This window comes from Acomys russatus, chromosome 3 (genome assembly GCF_903995435.1).
Source record: "Acomys russatus chromosome 3, mAcoRus1.1, whole genome shotgun sequence".
NCBI lineage: Eukaryota > Metazoa > Chordata > Mammalia > Rodentia > Muridae > Acomys > Acomys russatus.
In genome coordinates this window covers 61,691,878-61,707,269 of record NC_067139.1, presented here as the reverse complement: position 1 = coordinate 61,707,269, position 15,392 = coordinate 61,691,878, and the positions used below count along the sequence as shown (strand labels likewise).

Genomic DNA, 15,392 nt, shown 5'->3' with positions numbered 1-15,392 from the left:
TATTGTGTCTTCTGTGCCTGAGATTCTTTCTTCCATTTCTTGAATTCTGACAATGATGATTTCCTCTGTTGTTCCTATTCTCTTTCCTAAGTTTCCCATCTCGAGGATTGCCTCAGTTTGTATTTTCTGTATTGCTTCTACTTCCATTTTCAAGTCTAGAAGTTCTGGAACAGTTTTATTCATTTCCTTCACTTGTTTAATTGTGTTTTCCTGTATTTCTTTGAGATAGTTACTTGTTTTCTCTTTAAAGGCCTCTCTCATCTTCATAAGATTAGATTTAAGGCTATTTTGTTGTACTTCAGCTGTGTTAAGATATCCTAGGCTTGTTGTAGCACGATAGCTCGGTTCTGGTGGCACCATATTGACCTCACTCTTATTGTTTGTGTTCTTTCACTGGCCCCTAGCCATTTGGTTGTCTCTGCTAATGGCAGGCCTCAGGTAATACATGCTGAGTTGTAGGCTAGAAAATCGAGCCCTGGAGAGCAGGTATAGTTTTTCTCTGGTGGTCTCTGATGGCTGCAGACCTTTGTCTGTCCCAGGTGGCTGCAGGTCTCTGGGGATGGAGGCTGGTGGTCTCTGATAGCCACTGGCCTCTGGGAATGATAGTAGGGCCATGGTCTAGGAGATGGAGCTGGCAGGAGGCAGGGCATAGTTCACCACTGTTGTGTTTACCTAGAGGCACCCAGCTGGCAGTGTGCTGGGGCCTATAAGTCTCACCTGTCTTTCCTAGGTGACCTCAGGTCTCTGAGCGTGATATTTTTTATTTATTATTGTTATTCTTAATGAGTTGAGGCATCAAGTAGCTGAAAGGACTCTCCTAGGGAACTCCTTAGGAAAAGCAGCTTTTGCCCATGTAGCTTTGGAGAGGAGAGAGTTAGCAACCAGAAGAGTTTCTGTGACTTGGAGACCCAGGCCCTATAACATCTGAAGACCCGATTGACAGTTAAGTTCTGTTGGAGGAAGGCCAGCCATGATAGTGTCCAGAGGAAGGTTGGTGCTGTGATGCATGTGATGATGGCACATCCCTAAGGTATCTGCCTCCTAATGACCTGTGTGCTGTGTTTGTATATATCTCCAGATCTTCACTAAGCCCCACCCATCCAGGAACAACACAGGAAAACCTCCGGTGCCTGGAAAAGATACTTCCACCCCAGTAGGCCTTCCAGGCCACTCCCAGTCCTTCCTCCATAGCCTGCCATCATTGAGACCTTCTCAAGTCACTGTCAAAGGTGATTACCTGCACTTGCATTATCTCGGGTTTTTTTCCTTTGGGGACTGGATTTCTCTAGGGCAGTGGTTCTCAACCTTCCTAATGCTGCAACTTTTTAATACAGTTCCTCATGTTGTGGTGACCCCCAACCATAAAATTATTTCATTGCTACTTCATAACTGTAATTTTTCTACTGTTATAAATTGTAATGTAAATATCTGATATAGAGAATATCTGATATGTGACCCCCATGAAAGACTTGTCAACTTCCCCCCAAAGGGGTCATGACTCACATGTTGAGAACCACTGCTCTAGGAGCTCAGGAGCATGGGCTTGCGAAGAAGTGGGTTTTGCAATGGCTGTGTCTCCAAACTCAACAGGCACTGGAGGGTGGTCTATTCTTTGGAGGTGTCTAGGACTTCTAAGTTACGCCCTGACATCTAAGACCCATAGGTCTGTCTGTCTGTCTGTCTGTCTGTCTGTCTGTCTGTCTGTCTCTCTCTCTCTCTCTCTCTCTCTCTCTCTCTCTCTCTCTCTCTCACACACACACACACACACACACACACACATTCTCACACACCCTCTCTTGCATAGACATACAAAAACACATTCCACACACACCCCTACAAAGACAGATGACAGGTTCTGTTCTCAAATACCCAGATGCATGTATGTATAGAGTCGATAGCTGAGGATGTATGCCCTGGAATGGGTAAGTTCTGGAAGAGTGTGGTTTTATCATAACAACTTGCACAGGGCAAGAGAGGGGTATCTGCCCCCAGGATGGTGGGAAGGTCCCATGATATGATATAGTGTAGATTGAGCACAGTCTCATCCCATGTCATGCATACCTGTGCTGGTAGGCATACCCAGGAAGCACACTCTGGGAGGAGATCATCATCTCTGCTCCTTCGAAGAGACTCTACAGGAGGGAAGGGTTAGCCTTCCCTGGGATAACAGGTCATCAACAAGCTGCACTCTGAGCTGGACTCCAGCTGGGGCCACAAATGGCTTCCAGAGTTTAGCTAGTGACACTATGAAAGAAGAGGGACATGTGGCTGGAGTCCCTCCAAGGTAGTGCAGGAAGGGTAGGTGAGCAGAGTCACCCAAACTCTGTGGCTTTGGGTCATCTGCTCCAACAGACTGGGCTTCTTCCAGTATCACTGCAAAAGAGTCCCTGAAATGTGTGAGTCCCAGTTAGAGGAAGAACTGGACAAGGCCCTTAGGCTACTCCTGTGTGGGATGCAGCAGAGCCTCTGTGAGTGACTCCTGGCCAGGCCGCATGCTTGGTGAAGCTCTTTGTTCTGTGGTGTCTTCTCTCTGGGTCCTGTGAAAGTGGGTGCTTTCTTCCCTTCATATGCCACTGTACTCACTGGGGAGCAGATATGTACCTTTTCTCTCTAGGGTCAGAATCCCCCAAAGGGGCCATCGGCCACATTGTCCCTACTGAGAAGACTATCCTGGCGGTGGAGAAGAACAAAATACTGCTGCCTCCTTTCTGGAACAGGACTTTCAGCTGGGGCTTTGATGACTTCAGTTGCTGCTTGGGGACCTACGGCTCTGACAAGGTGAGGGCACGTGGTGCTGGGCCAGAGGGGCAGGGTTCGGCGGGTGTTGACTCTCTCCCAGGTGGACTTTAGGCTGCCAGAGCACACTGTTACCTCGTCGGCCAACTCTGACTGGTCACAGGACAACACAAGGCTCATCCAGATGTGCATGCAGTCTGGGTAGGAGGTCACGGGCTCCTGTCACCCCAGGCACCTCTCAGATGAGAACGGCTCAGGCTGAATATTTGGCAACTTGCAAGAAGAGCTCTTTCTCTTGCTCTCTGTCTCTGTCTCTCTCTCTGTGTCTTTCTCTGTCTCTGTCTGTCTCTCTGTGTCTTTCTCTGTTTCTGTCTGTCTCTCTGTCTCTCTGTGTCTATGTCTGTCTGTCTGTCTGTCTGTCTGCCTCCCCCCCTCTCTCTGCTTTAATGGCCCCACTGTATTCTTTACTCTTCCAGTTGTCTCTGCTTTTCCATAGACCCCCTCCTCCTACATTACCCTGTTATATACAATGAATCCTCTACATTTCATGCTTCTAGCCCTTTTCTTCCTAACCTTGCCCCACCAGCTGCTAAAAGCAATTGTTGAAACTAGCCTCCTCCAAATTCTGCTTTCCTGTCCTACCGCTATCTCAGGCTGAGCTGCAACACACACACACACACACACACACACACACACACACACACACACACACTACACTCCAAGGGTTTTTACAGCTTCGGCACAGCTGTGCATGTGTCTATATGCTCGTCTCTCCCAACCTGCTGAAGTAGGAGCTACTCCATAGGGACCAGTCTGGGATGGCCTAAATTCAGGCACCTGAGCCTGGCTGTGGAGCCTAGAACATGGCCCCCATGCCCATGGGAACCCCGGATTCACCTGTGTGCTTCCTGTTTCTCTGACCTGCCTTTCTTGGTACCTGCTGGGTCAGCGTTTGTTACCCATCTCTCACAGATCCTGATGACATTTGAGAACCTGGCTGCCTGGGGCCCCTGTCTGTGTGCTCTTTGCCCATTCCCTACAATGATCGTCACATCTGGGGCCAGTGCAGTGGTGTGCGTGTGGGAGCTCAGCCTGGTCAAAGGTCGGCCGAGAAGCTTGCAACTCCGACAGGTATGTGCTTCTCATGGGCACGGTATCTCTGGCAGCCATGGTGGCAACGCATACCCAATCTTACTGCTAGATAAAAGTCTTGCCTCTTGCCAAACCATGGGACACAGGAGCAGAGGACAGTCCACAGCTCTGTCATTTGGGAATGGTTTTACCCTTGGGTAGATCTGATGAGCAGACAGAAAGGCACCTCCGTGGAGGCTCGGCCACCATGGCATACATGATGGTGGGGCATATGCAGCTGCTTCCTTGTAAGCTAGGGCCAGGTGACACTGGAGGGCACCTGCCCTGGATGGCTACCATATGTCACTTTTATAAGCACCACCTCAGTTTACCTCCCAGCCGCCCTGGGAAAGGAGAGCCGTTATCACCCCCACAGTCTCAGTTAAAAATAAAAAGATTACAAAGAAACTATGTGGCTCCTCCAAGGTCATAGACCCAGAAAATGAAACTTTTTCAAAAAGGAGGTGACATTGACAGAGGTAGCACCCACAGCAGGCTGGGAACAGAGGCCTGCAGTTGCTCACCAGAGGGGTCTGCCCTTGGCCTGAATTCCTAAAGGGTATTGTGAAGTAGGTTCAAACAGCTCAGAGAATCTTTATTTTTGAAAATGAGAAACAGTAAAGACAATTTTTAAATTCACTTTAAAAATAAGAAATTCTCTGCTTCCCTTATAAAAATGTTTCATTTTTGCATACCACCGACCCCTATATGCATATTTATACCTTTCTAAGTCTTATACAGATATTTTTGTTTCATTTTCATCCAGCTTATCAAATTGTTTTCATTTTTCTACAGCCTCTATAATTTGCATTTCAATTGTTCCAGATGATTCCATTTCCATAGCTACATTTCAATTGTTATGTCAGTGTACCATGGTTTAATAAACCATTTCTTCTAAAACCAGACAATTAGGTTATTTCCAACTTTTAACCATTTTCAACAGTGCCACAGAAAACATGTTATATAGCTATGCTGTTTGCTTCTGACTAATTGTTTCTTTATGATGTATTTTGAGGAGAATTACTGAGCAATGATATGAAGTTTTCCAAAATTATTCTATAGCTCTCCAATGCCATCAACCATTAATTGAGACTCACCACAACGGGCCCTCGTGGAGAATTATTGTGAGAAGTTTTATTTTATTGTGTTGTATTTATATTTTGCTAGAAATAAGATGATATAGCAAAAAAATTTTTTTAATTGGCATGCATTCTACAAAGGAAGGAGACACACACACACACACACACACAGAGAGAGAGAGGGGGGGGGCCCATTGGGTGCACATTTAGAACTGCTGGCCTCTGCCTTGATTTCCCTGCCTTTCCAGATGGTGGGGCACTGGATGCAGTTTCTAGGCCTATGGGCGACAGCAACAGCAAACCATGCCTGTTATAGGCAGTGCCATGGCCCTCTCTTTACAGTGCAGGCTGACTTGATTCCATGGTGCAGCCTGTATTCAGGCTCAGAGCACTTATCTCTGAATCCCCAAACCCTGCATCAGGGTCCCTTTCCCTGTGTCCTTTGGGGGCATTACATCATCTGTGAGCAGAACTTAGTCATCAGGTCTTTCCGGAAGATCGAAGACATCTTGTCAGTCTCCTTCTCCCTCTGTTGAGTTTTATACTTCTGAGACAACTCGAATCTTCTTCAATGGGTCATGTCTAGAGAGTTGCCACCACCATATGGTTGGTGTCACATCAGGATCCATTGAGGACAAACAGAACTTGTGGCAAAATTTTTAATAGCTGTGACCAGGCAAAATGACAGCTTTGACAAACAATGCTCAGTCTCATTGACCCAAGTGAGCGAGCAGTTTATTTCTGCCAGGACTGGAGCTCTACCTGTGGTTGAGCCAGGCCAGTCCCTTTTAAGGCGCCACCTCTGCCCTCCTCTGGCTGACTTCAAGGAATGACAGGCATTTTCAGACAGAGAACAGCCTCAGGCTTTCTGGGAACCTTCTGTGGTGCTCAGGATGGAATCTTCACCATAGGCAGGAGCACCAGACCCAGAAGGAACTTGGCTCCTTCAGACGTCTGGAAAGAGCTGTATTGGCACCCATCCATGAATCAATATTGAAGCTCAAGAAGAAGTCCCCAAGACATCAGAGGACATAGGTCTGAAAAAGTCAACATTTTGTGCCAGTGAAGTACCTCAGTGGGTAAAGGTGCTTACTGCTGAGCCTGGCAGCCTGAGTCTGATACACATCTTTAGTCAGACCCAGTGGCTCATGCTGATCATTTTTGCACTGTAATGCCAGTTTGGGCTGGAGGTTCACAAGTTCAAGACTGGCTTAGGCTATGTTGTCAATAGCTGTCTCTCAATACAGAACAACAAAAGGTTGGATTTTTTGTTGTTTTTGTTGTTGTTGTTTTGTTTTGTTTTTTTGAAACAGGGTTTCTCTGTGTTAGCCTTGGCTGTACTGGACTCGCTTTGTAGACCAGGCTGGCCTTGAACTCATAGCAATCCATATGCCTCTGCCTTTGCTTTCTGAGTGCTGGGATTAAATGTATGTGCCACCATGCCTGGTGTGACATTTTAAAAAAAAAATAATGACCTGGCTTGCAGTCTTTCTTCTCAATCTTGTCCAAGGACTGCTTTGTTTCCTAGTCTCTCATAGTGAAATACATCTCCAACTTATGTATGCATGAGACTTCTCGGATGGGGTGGGGGTGGTGGTGGTGAAAATGCAGAATCCAAGGTGCCAGCCAGCACTAGAATTTCTGATTTATCAGACCAGGGCCATATCCAGTAAGACCCCCAGATGTTTTGGATCTGCTGGCTGGGGCACGTACTGTGACGTTTGGAACCTTCACATCCTAGCAGGTTAGGGGCTGCTTCAGATTGATGAAGAATAGACGGAGAGAACAAGGCATAAGGACACTGGGCCCTGGGCTGGACTACTACAAAGGGACTGACTATTGCTTCTTCCCAGATAGACCTCAGGTTCTAGGAGTGGATGCCCTCAGAAGCATCCTGCTCCCCCAACTTGTCTGTAAAGTCAGTCTTGCTCTGAATCGGTTTCCTCATCTGGTGCCCAGAAGCAAAGGCAGCCTCTACTAGTAGCTAATACTCTTACAACCCCTGGTTATGTCTCCTGTTGCTAGGCCTTGTATGGACACACCCAGGCTGTCACATGTCTGACAGCCTCCATCACCTTCAGTCTCCTGGTGAGTGGCTCCCAAGATCGCACTTGTACCCTGTGGGACCTGGACAACCTCTGCCGTGTGGCCTGCCTGCCTGTACATCGGGAAGGCATCTCAGCCATTGCCATCAGTGACATTTCGGTGAGACTTGCTTCTTTTCCCCACTTCTGGCTTGGCTTACCATGTCTCTGAGCCTGCACCATAGTATGTTGGGCAGTCTGCAAAAGAAAACCCAGGGACAGACTGTGGATAAGGCCCCATGTGTGCCAACCATCCCCTGCCAATAGAAAACAGGGCACTAGGAGGTGTTTGCTCTGGTATTGGCACAGCCAGGTTGGGCAGGAAGATATGCCTATGCCAGAGCTAGGCTCAAGATAAAAATGAACCTTTTAGGAGACAGGAAAGCAGCCTCTTCCTTCTGGAAGGGCATTGCAAAGTTTTATAAGCCACTTGCTGTCACTGGCACCTCGATAGCCCGTTGTCCACTAGGTGAAATCCAAATTTCTTCATGCAGGCAGTATTGGACAGCCAGTTGAAGGTCCCTTATCCAGAGTAGCAGGGGCAGTTGTCAGACTATGTCTTTTCTGGATGCCAAAATGTTAGAGATTAGGATCTTGGAGGAGCCTAAAGGCTGGACCAGTGTCCTAAAGCACAGACTTATTTCAGCTAAGCATTTCAGAAGTGTCAGTCTGTGCTCAGCTGGCTCCATTGCCTGGGACCTGAGTCAAGGGAGAAAAACACATAGAAGGGGCATGATGGGACAGAGTTGCTCATGCCATGTTATCCAGGAAATAGAATACGCAGGAAGGATGGAGCCAAGACACATCCGTAAAAGGCATGCCCCTACTGGCCTGTTTCTTCCAAACCTGGACAAACCTAGTTTCCACCACATCTCAACAACAGTCAAACTGTGACTGTATAAGTACATTGATGTGATTAGAAGCCTTGAGAAAAGATAGAAAATTGTGGTACTCTGGTGTGCAAGCTGGGTGACTGAGCATGTGCGCTGTAAGCTGCTGGTGAAACTTGCATAGAATAATGCCAGCACTCGCTGCTGTAGGGAACCATCGTCTCCTGTGCCGGAGCCCATTTGTCCCTGTGGAACATCAATGGACAGCCCCTGGCCAGCATTACCACAGCTTGGGGCCCAGAGGGAACTATAACATGCTGCTGCATAGTAGAGGGGCCAGCGTGGGATGCAAGCCACGTCATCATCACAGGCAGTAAAGACGGCATGGTTCGGGTAAGTGTGTTTAGGGGCAGAATGGGTACACAGGATGATAACTGTGTTATCTCATTTTTTAACCCTTTCCATGGGTCAAAAACTGAAATCTAAAAATATTCCATACTATATAACTACAGCAAAAAAGAGGAAAGATGGTGCTTTTTAATGAAAAAGAGCAAGTAAGAGAGAGGGAGGTATCATATACACACACAGAAAAGTGTTATAAGGTGTGAAGGTATGAATGATCACATTCAGTAGAATATAGCACAATAATAGAAAATATATAAAATGAATCAACCCAACCTACCAAACCTTTTATCCACTAATCTACCTTCCCACCTGCTGGGCTGTTTAGCTCTCAGTCCATTGACTTACTTATCCATTATTCACCCAAGCTTTTGTCCATCTTTCTATTCATCCAATAATCCATTTACCTTCCAGTCCTTCCATCCAGCTATCTAACTATCCATCTATCCAGCTACCCACTTACTTAATTCTTAATATCATACCAAGGATTTCATAGAAGCCACTGGCAGGCACTTTTCATTGGGTCACCCCGTGTTATATAAAATGTTTTGCATGTGGCATGTGGCATGGTTGAAATGATTGAGGGTACCACGAGTTTCCAGAAGGACCTTCAGGAAGCCAAGAAGAGAGAAGGAAACACTGACGTGAGGGGGTGAGGCAGGAAGAACAAGACTCGGGTTGGTTTTTCTGGTACCAGAAGGAAGGATGAAAGGATGGGTGACAGTTGTGAATGACCAGGAGGCTGCCCCAGCACCCTGGCCTGTGAGAAGACAGTGCCTGTGGAGGAGAAATGGAGGGACATAGTTGGGTTCACGTAAAGAATGCATTTCCCTCTGGCATACATGCCTCAGGAGAGGCAGTAGCTTAGCTGAGTTCCGAAAATGAGGAACAGTTGGTATATATAGAGGTCAGTGGCCCAGCATGGATGGTGAGAGATAAGATAGAGGTTTGGTGGCTGTGATCTAAATCCAGAGGAAGAAGAGGAGCCAGGGTGACTGAGCCAAGAGCACATGACTTCTCTGCATCAGCTGCAGGCATGCGTAGGTGAGGCTGTGCACTCGGCCGCCATGCATTCAGTGCAGTCATTGGTGTCTTGGAGCCTACCAGGCCCAGAACTGTGCGAGGTTCTGAGGAGCTCAAAGAAACACTTGAATGCACGTTGGTTTTGCCCTCAAAGAATAAGAAGTCTAGACCTGCAGAAGAGAAGCCATACGCAGTCATCCTGAGGGCACTCACACACATGGTTTAGGACCAAAGGCACAGGACAGGTGGCCAAGAGATGATGGCAAAAGAATAGGAAGGCATTGGCTCAGTGACGGTACGATGGACAGACTGTGGGGTTTAAGGTTAGATGGTGTGTGTGTGTGTGTGTGTGTGTGTGTGTGTGTGTGTGTGTGTTTAAGTGGATTATATGTGAAATCTAGGCAGTAAAGGGTGGTGACAGGGGTTTGCTGATTAGCCAGTCTAGCTGAAATGATAAGTGCTTCAGTGACAGATCCTGTGATAAGACATAGGATGGACAGTGAGATACCTGAAACTGACCCCTGACTGCCACGTGCTTGCACGTGGGTACATGTGCCTCCATACATGTAGGTACGCTCACGTACATTCCTGTACACACACACACACACACACACACACACACACACACACACACACACACACAAAGGGGGAGGAGGAGATTCACTTAAAAGAAGCCAGGTGTGGTGGCCCACACCTTTAATCCTAGCACTTGGGGAGGCGGAGGAAGGCAGATCTCTGTAAGTTTGAGGCTAGCCTCGGGCTACACAGAAAAACCCTGTCTTGAAGAAAAGGAAAAAAAAAGGAGACTCAGGGAAGAGAGTGAAGCCATCCAAACTACGATTTTTATAGCCTGAAGTACCACAAGGAAAGCTGAAACCTACATACCCCTTTTCCAGGGATACCACACCAGAAACTGCCTGGGACTCCCAGGTGTGAGGGAATAGGGATGGGCCACTGTGATCCTGAAGACAGGCTCATCCTACCAAGCCATGACATGTTCTCTTTTCTGGACAGATTTGGAAGACAGAGGACGTGAAGATGCCCATTCCGAGGCAAGCAGTCACAGAGGAGGCCTCCGCTGAGCCCCTGAGCCCCAGAGGTAGCGGCTTGAAAAGCCTGACTCACACTGCCCTCCTGTGCTCCTCTCTCCCGGCCTTGGCACCAGGGCTGCAGCTTCACCCCAGATTCCGAGCTTAGAGAAGCCACTGAAGCACTGGGAAGTGCCCCCAAGATGGGGACTATATTTATTACTCTTGCATTCTGTGATCCCATACCTGACAGAAAGAACTCCAGGCCAGGAAGGTTTCTTGTGGCTCCTGGTTTCAGACATTTCAGTCCATCGCTGGGGTTGGGTGAGGAGGGAGGTATGATGGCAGGGATGACTCCATCTGTGACCGTGGAAGTGTGACATGTCAGGTGTTCCCGTGCAGCAGAGCAGGAAGCAGAGAACTAGAGCAGGACCAGTGTGGGGGGTATGACACTGACGGACGCACCCCTTATGATGTCATTCTTCCAACCATTCTCCACTCCTTACAGGCTCCAGCCTTTAAAATGGTGCTGCAGGTTGGAGTCAGAGCATTATATGCAGGGGCCTGGGAGGAACATTTCAGATCCAGACTACGTCACGGGATGTCAGAATGTCAGAGAAGAGTTTGTGTCCTGCAAGTTTCTGGTGCACTGTGAAACTGACTGAGAAACTTGGTGGAGTCCTCCCTTGGACTCCGTAGTGCTCATTGGAACAGTGGACTGTGTTATGGTGTGTGTCAGGGGTGCAAGGACTTTAGGGGTTTTGATTGAAATGCAAAACCCTCCTGCTATCCCTGCCACCAAGGCTGTCCCAGGGCTAACACGTCAGAGAGCAGGGGGACACTTCACTGGAAACCCTTCTTGTGTATTCCCTCCTTTCATGCTGCAGTCCTGATTCTAGTGAGGTGCCCATCTTAGAGATGAGGAAACCGAGGCACAGAGAGGCTCAGTAACCTGCCCAGTTATCTAAAGCTTGCCGCCATGCTCCCTTCAGTCACTACAGCAGCCTCAGAGATCCTGACCTCAAATTCCAATCACATGATCGCCCTCCCCACCGTCCCCCACCACTGCCAATAAAGGCAAAGGCCTCATCATTGAAACTGCTACCACTACACCTCCAGCTCCCCAGTTTTCCCTGCCGTCGTCACTTCTTCTACTGCAAAATCCTTGCTCCCTTGCCTCTGACTTCACCTCACAGGCCAGAACCTGGCTGTCTCTCTTGGGACCCACACAGGAAGGAAGCATGTTACCATACTTGGAGAGTTCTCCAATCCGCCAACTACACCTGTTAGTTCCCAGAACCAGTGACTGAGCATAGGAGGGGACTTTTTCCAACCTCAGAGGGATATTTGGGGCATATAATGCCCATGCTCAATTAGTTTGCCTCTGTTGCACATGTCATACCGCCCTGATCTATCCAGACATCCATCCACTGTGAGTTCTGCTGCTCGTACACAGACCTTTGCTGAGGCTCTCTTGGGTCCTACATTCCATTTACACTGACAAGCCCTTCCTCCTGCACTTCCGGGGATTTGTCAATAATCCGGGTTGAGTCAGAGCCTAAACATCACAAAACCAGGACCAGTGTTCAGCTCAGTGTCCTGGTCCCTCCCTCCGGGGTGCTTGGAGAGCACCACACACGCAACTGTGTGCTCTGGAGTTCTGTACTTCGTGGGAGGGCGGCAGGCACACACTTTCTCCCACTGCTATTTCTGCCCCATGGGAGGATCCAGCTCAGGGATCCTATGCCCCTTGGCTATTTGTGAAGTGAGTCTCATGTACACATGTATGACACATGAGTGTCATGCTGGCCTCAGGATCAACTTCCTATCCAAAGGTGTGAACTCAGCCCCTATCTTACAGATCATCAGTGCAGGGCAATGGGTCCCCAGCTTCTGTGAGGCGCCAGCAGTGGTGGCCATGTGATCTGGGGAACATGGAGGGGACCAGGCTGTAGACCCAGCACCATCCCCACAACTGGTGTGGTCCTGTTTCTTTTCCACTAGCTGAGACTATTTCCTGTGCTTTCTAGTCTTGGAGAGTACAGGTCACAGAGAAATAACAGACAGACAAAAATCCACTCCACAGAATTCATTCCTCAGACTTCAAAAAAAAAAAAAAAAAAAAAAAAAATCTTCTCTTCGAACACAGCAATGATGACGTTAGGGAAATCACAAGATAGTTTCTGGCTAGCAGGGAGTCCCAGCAGCCACACCCTTCCCCTGCTGTCTGTCCTGACCTGAGGTGACTGCTGCCAGTCAGGATTGGGGGTTACCATTAGAATGAAATGACAAGGTGGCACACAAATAGTTAAAAAAAAAATTGGCTTGAGCCTCTGTTAAACTCAAGGAATGTGAGAGCTGATTTTTGAACACAACCCGCTGGAGGCCTCTCAGAAGGAAGCATGATGCCCCGTCATGTGTTGCTCAAAGCTGTTTTGTTGGGAAGGGATCAGAATTAGGCATGACACATGAATATTTGCATACGTGTCCTATCGGCGTGTATGTTATTGCACCCCCTCATATGTCTTAAGGGGCAAGAAAGGAGATCTGTAAACATATTGAAGGTGCGCATTGCAGGCGGCTGTAATCCAATTTCTGCCGGCAACTCATTTATTCATCATTTGCGGTAAGAACTAGCCCACTGGTGCGCAGTTTCCTTCAGAAAGCAGCCCCTGGATTCGGACTCAGGAGGTGTGGTGTTCGGAGTCACACTAGGATTTCCAAATGTCTGCCTGCCTCCACCTGTGAGCAATGTTCTCTCCTCATATCCTCCTGCGTTCCCTGGGACGTGGGAACTTCTGCACCCATTGGTGGTCATTTCAACACCAGTGGGGAGTACAGGCACACTCAGGTCCTGAGACAATGAAGTGGTCTCACAGGGACACGCCCACCCGCTGCCTCTCCATCTCACCCTTCACGCTGAAGGAATTACTGTCTGTCTCCAAATGTAGTCATTAGGATGACTGAAGTAACAATCATTGAGTTATATTTTTTGAGAAAATTCTCTCAGCATTTAATTATTGGTTGGGCGTGAGAGGATTTAGCTAAGTTGATAATGCAGACTTTATGTAATTTATTTTTACTAGGCAATTACGGGCTGCATTACACCCTGGCAGCAAGGTATTGTGGGGCATCTTATTAAGCATAAAGCCAGTAAACACTGATGAACAATTTTGCTGAACTAGGCATGCAATTTAGAAAGCAATAATACACAAATCCAATTTGGTGCACAATGGATACCGCGGCACGTCAGCACATGTAACTATCACAGCCTGCAAATTAAATTGGGACGGCCCTTTTTGCAACAGCACAGGCCAAGATTAAATATATTTTCCTCCTCAATTTAACAAGTTGCTGACCACAAATATAAATGTCTGTATTTGTGTGGTCCTGTGTATGGGCACACATGGGCTTGAGCATAAAGCTACTGGCTGCTCTAACTTTTCTCTCTCACACTTTCCACAGGTCACAAGTGGGCCAAGAACCTAGCCTTGAGCCGAGAGCTGGATGTCAGTGTTGCCCTGAGTGGCAAGTCCAGCAAGGCAAGCCCTGCTGTGACAGCTCTAGCTATAACGAGGTAAGAGCAGCCCGCTTTCTTCAGGACTCCAGCAGAGGGCGCTATAGCCAATTTAGTTGAGTCTCAATGTTTCCAGCTGGGTTCAGATGATCAGACCCAGAACCGACACATCACTATGGGGACCCAGTTAAGCCCATCTTGTCATTAATCCCCACATGCTCTCGATCTCCAGCTCATGAAAATGCATAGATTCATGAAGAAATGCAAATGGCAGCAAAGCATATTTTGTCGTATTGTCTTAAAGAGGTCCTTTTGTCCTGAATCCCACTAGTGATAGTAGCATGCTGGTGATGACCACTGTACATGAACAAAAAGCATCTTTTGAAGTCATTTAGCCAATACAAAGTAGTCTCAAACATGACTCTGGGCCCTTATTATTTTAATTGTCATGATGACCCAGCTAACCCTTCTAGGGAATTGTAGTTCCGAGAGTAGGTGATTTTCCACTCTTCTTTGCCCTCTCACTGGCCTACAGTAGGCCTCTGAAGTCCCTGGGATGGGAAAGGAATAGTATTCTGGATGGCAGGCTGGCCTATGTGGGATGGCAGGCCTGGGGGTGGGGCGTGAGGAGACCTGAGCTCTTGCCTAGAGCACATGTCAATTGCTAGGCCAGGGCTGTGACTGCATCCCTCCTGGCCAGATGCTCTCTGGCCTGAACTAATGCAGGCGAGATGGAGGATGGCCTCAGCCAGCTCCTCAGCACTCAGTGCTTTGGGACCTGCAACAGTCACTGTTCAAACCTCCTTCCCTCAGCTTCAGAGGAGAGAGAACACGGACAGTTCCACCATGCCTTGTATATAGCCTCCCACACTGAGATTTCCCGAGTGCTGGCTGGGATATGTGGGTCTCGTATGGTGGCCTCCAATGCTCTTATCTTTTCTTTTTCTTCTAAAGAAACCAGACCAAGCTTTTGGTTGGTGACGAGAAGGGGAGAATCTTCTGCTGGTCTGCTGATGGGTAGGAGGAAACAAGCGCTGGAGGCACCAGCATTGAAGCTGGAAGCCGTGGAGTCAGCAGTGACAGGCCACAGGCAACAAGGGGATGTGTGGCCTGGGCTCTAAACCCAGAGCAAGCTTTTAGGGGCCCCTTTCCCCACAGTTCTCAAGACGTCCCTGATGATTTGCACCACGTGCCCCAAACATCTCTCTCTGTGATTCATAAGACTGCTGTATACAAGATCCCTGTGGACATTGATGCTGGAAACTAACCTGCTGGTGACAAGCTGCACAAAGAAATTTACATGTGACCCATCTTAGCAAAGCTTTTGACACTGGAAAAACAAGGGGGTGGGTACTGGTTCATGGAAAGCACCTGGTTGTCTTTATTTTATTAAAATACCACTTTCCAAATGGAAGACTGCTTGGACGTCACCTTGGACCATTTCATCTGAATTCTTGTAAGTCAGTGAGGCCACAAGGGATGAGTGGTGTTTCTGAGCGGGCTGCTCACGCACAGGCCACAGACATGACGGGCACAGACACAGGAGCATCAGGTAGGGTGAT

The 15,392-nt window shown here is 48.1% G+C and overlaps 1 protein-coding gene across 1 annotated transcript in view; it reads left to right on the top strand.

Moving 5' to 3' along the window:
* Positions 1-14,891, top strand: part of Wdfy4 (WDFY family member 4) — a 238,370-nt gene extending 223,479 nt beyond the window's left edge. Inside the window, exons 52-59 of the mRNA XM_051141818.1 lie at positions 1,079-1,229; positions 2,594-2,778; positions 3,709-3,867; positions 6,972-7,151; positions 8,071-8,253; positions 10,300-10,384; positions 13,779-13,890; positions 14,785-14,891. Coding sequence (XP_050997775.1) covers positions 1,079-1,229; positions 2,594-2,778; positions 3,709-3,867; positions 6,972-7,151; positions 8,071-8,253; positions 10,300-10,384; positions 13,779-13,890; positions 14,785-14,851 — 1,122 coding nt within the window. The 3' untranslated portion in view covers positions 14,852-14,891. The remainder of the gene's footprint in view (positions 1-1,078; positions 1,230-2,593; positions 2,779-3,708; positions 3,868-6,971; positions 7,152-8,070; positions 8,254-10,299; positions 10,385-13,778; positions 13,891-14,784) is intronic.
* The last annotated feature ends 501 nt before the right edge of the window (positions 14,892-15,392 follow it).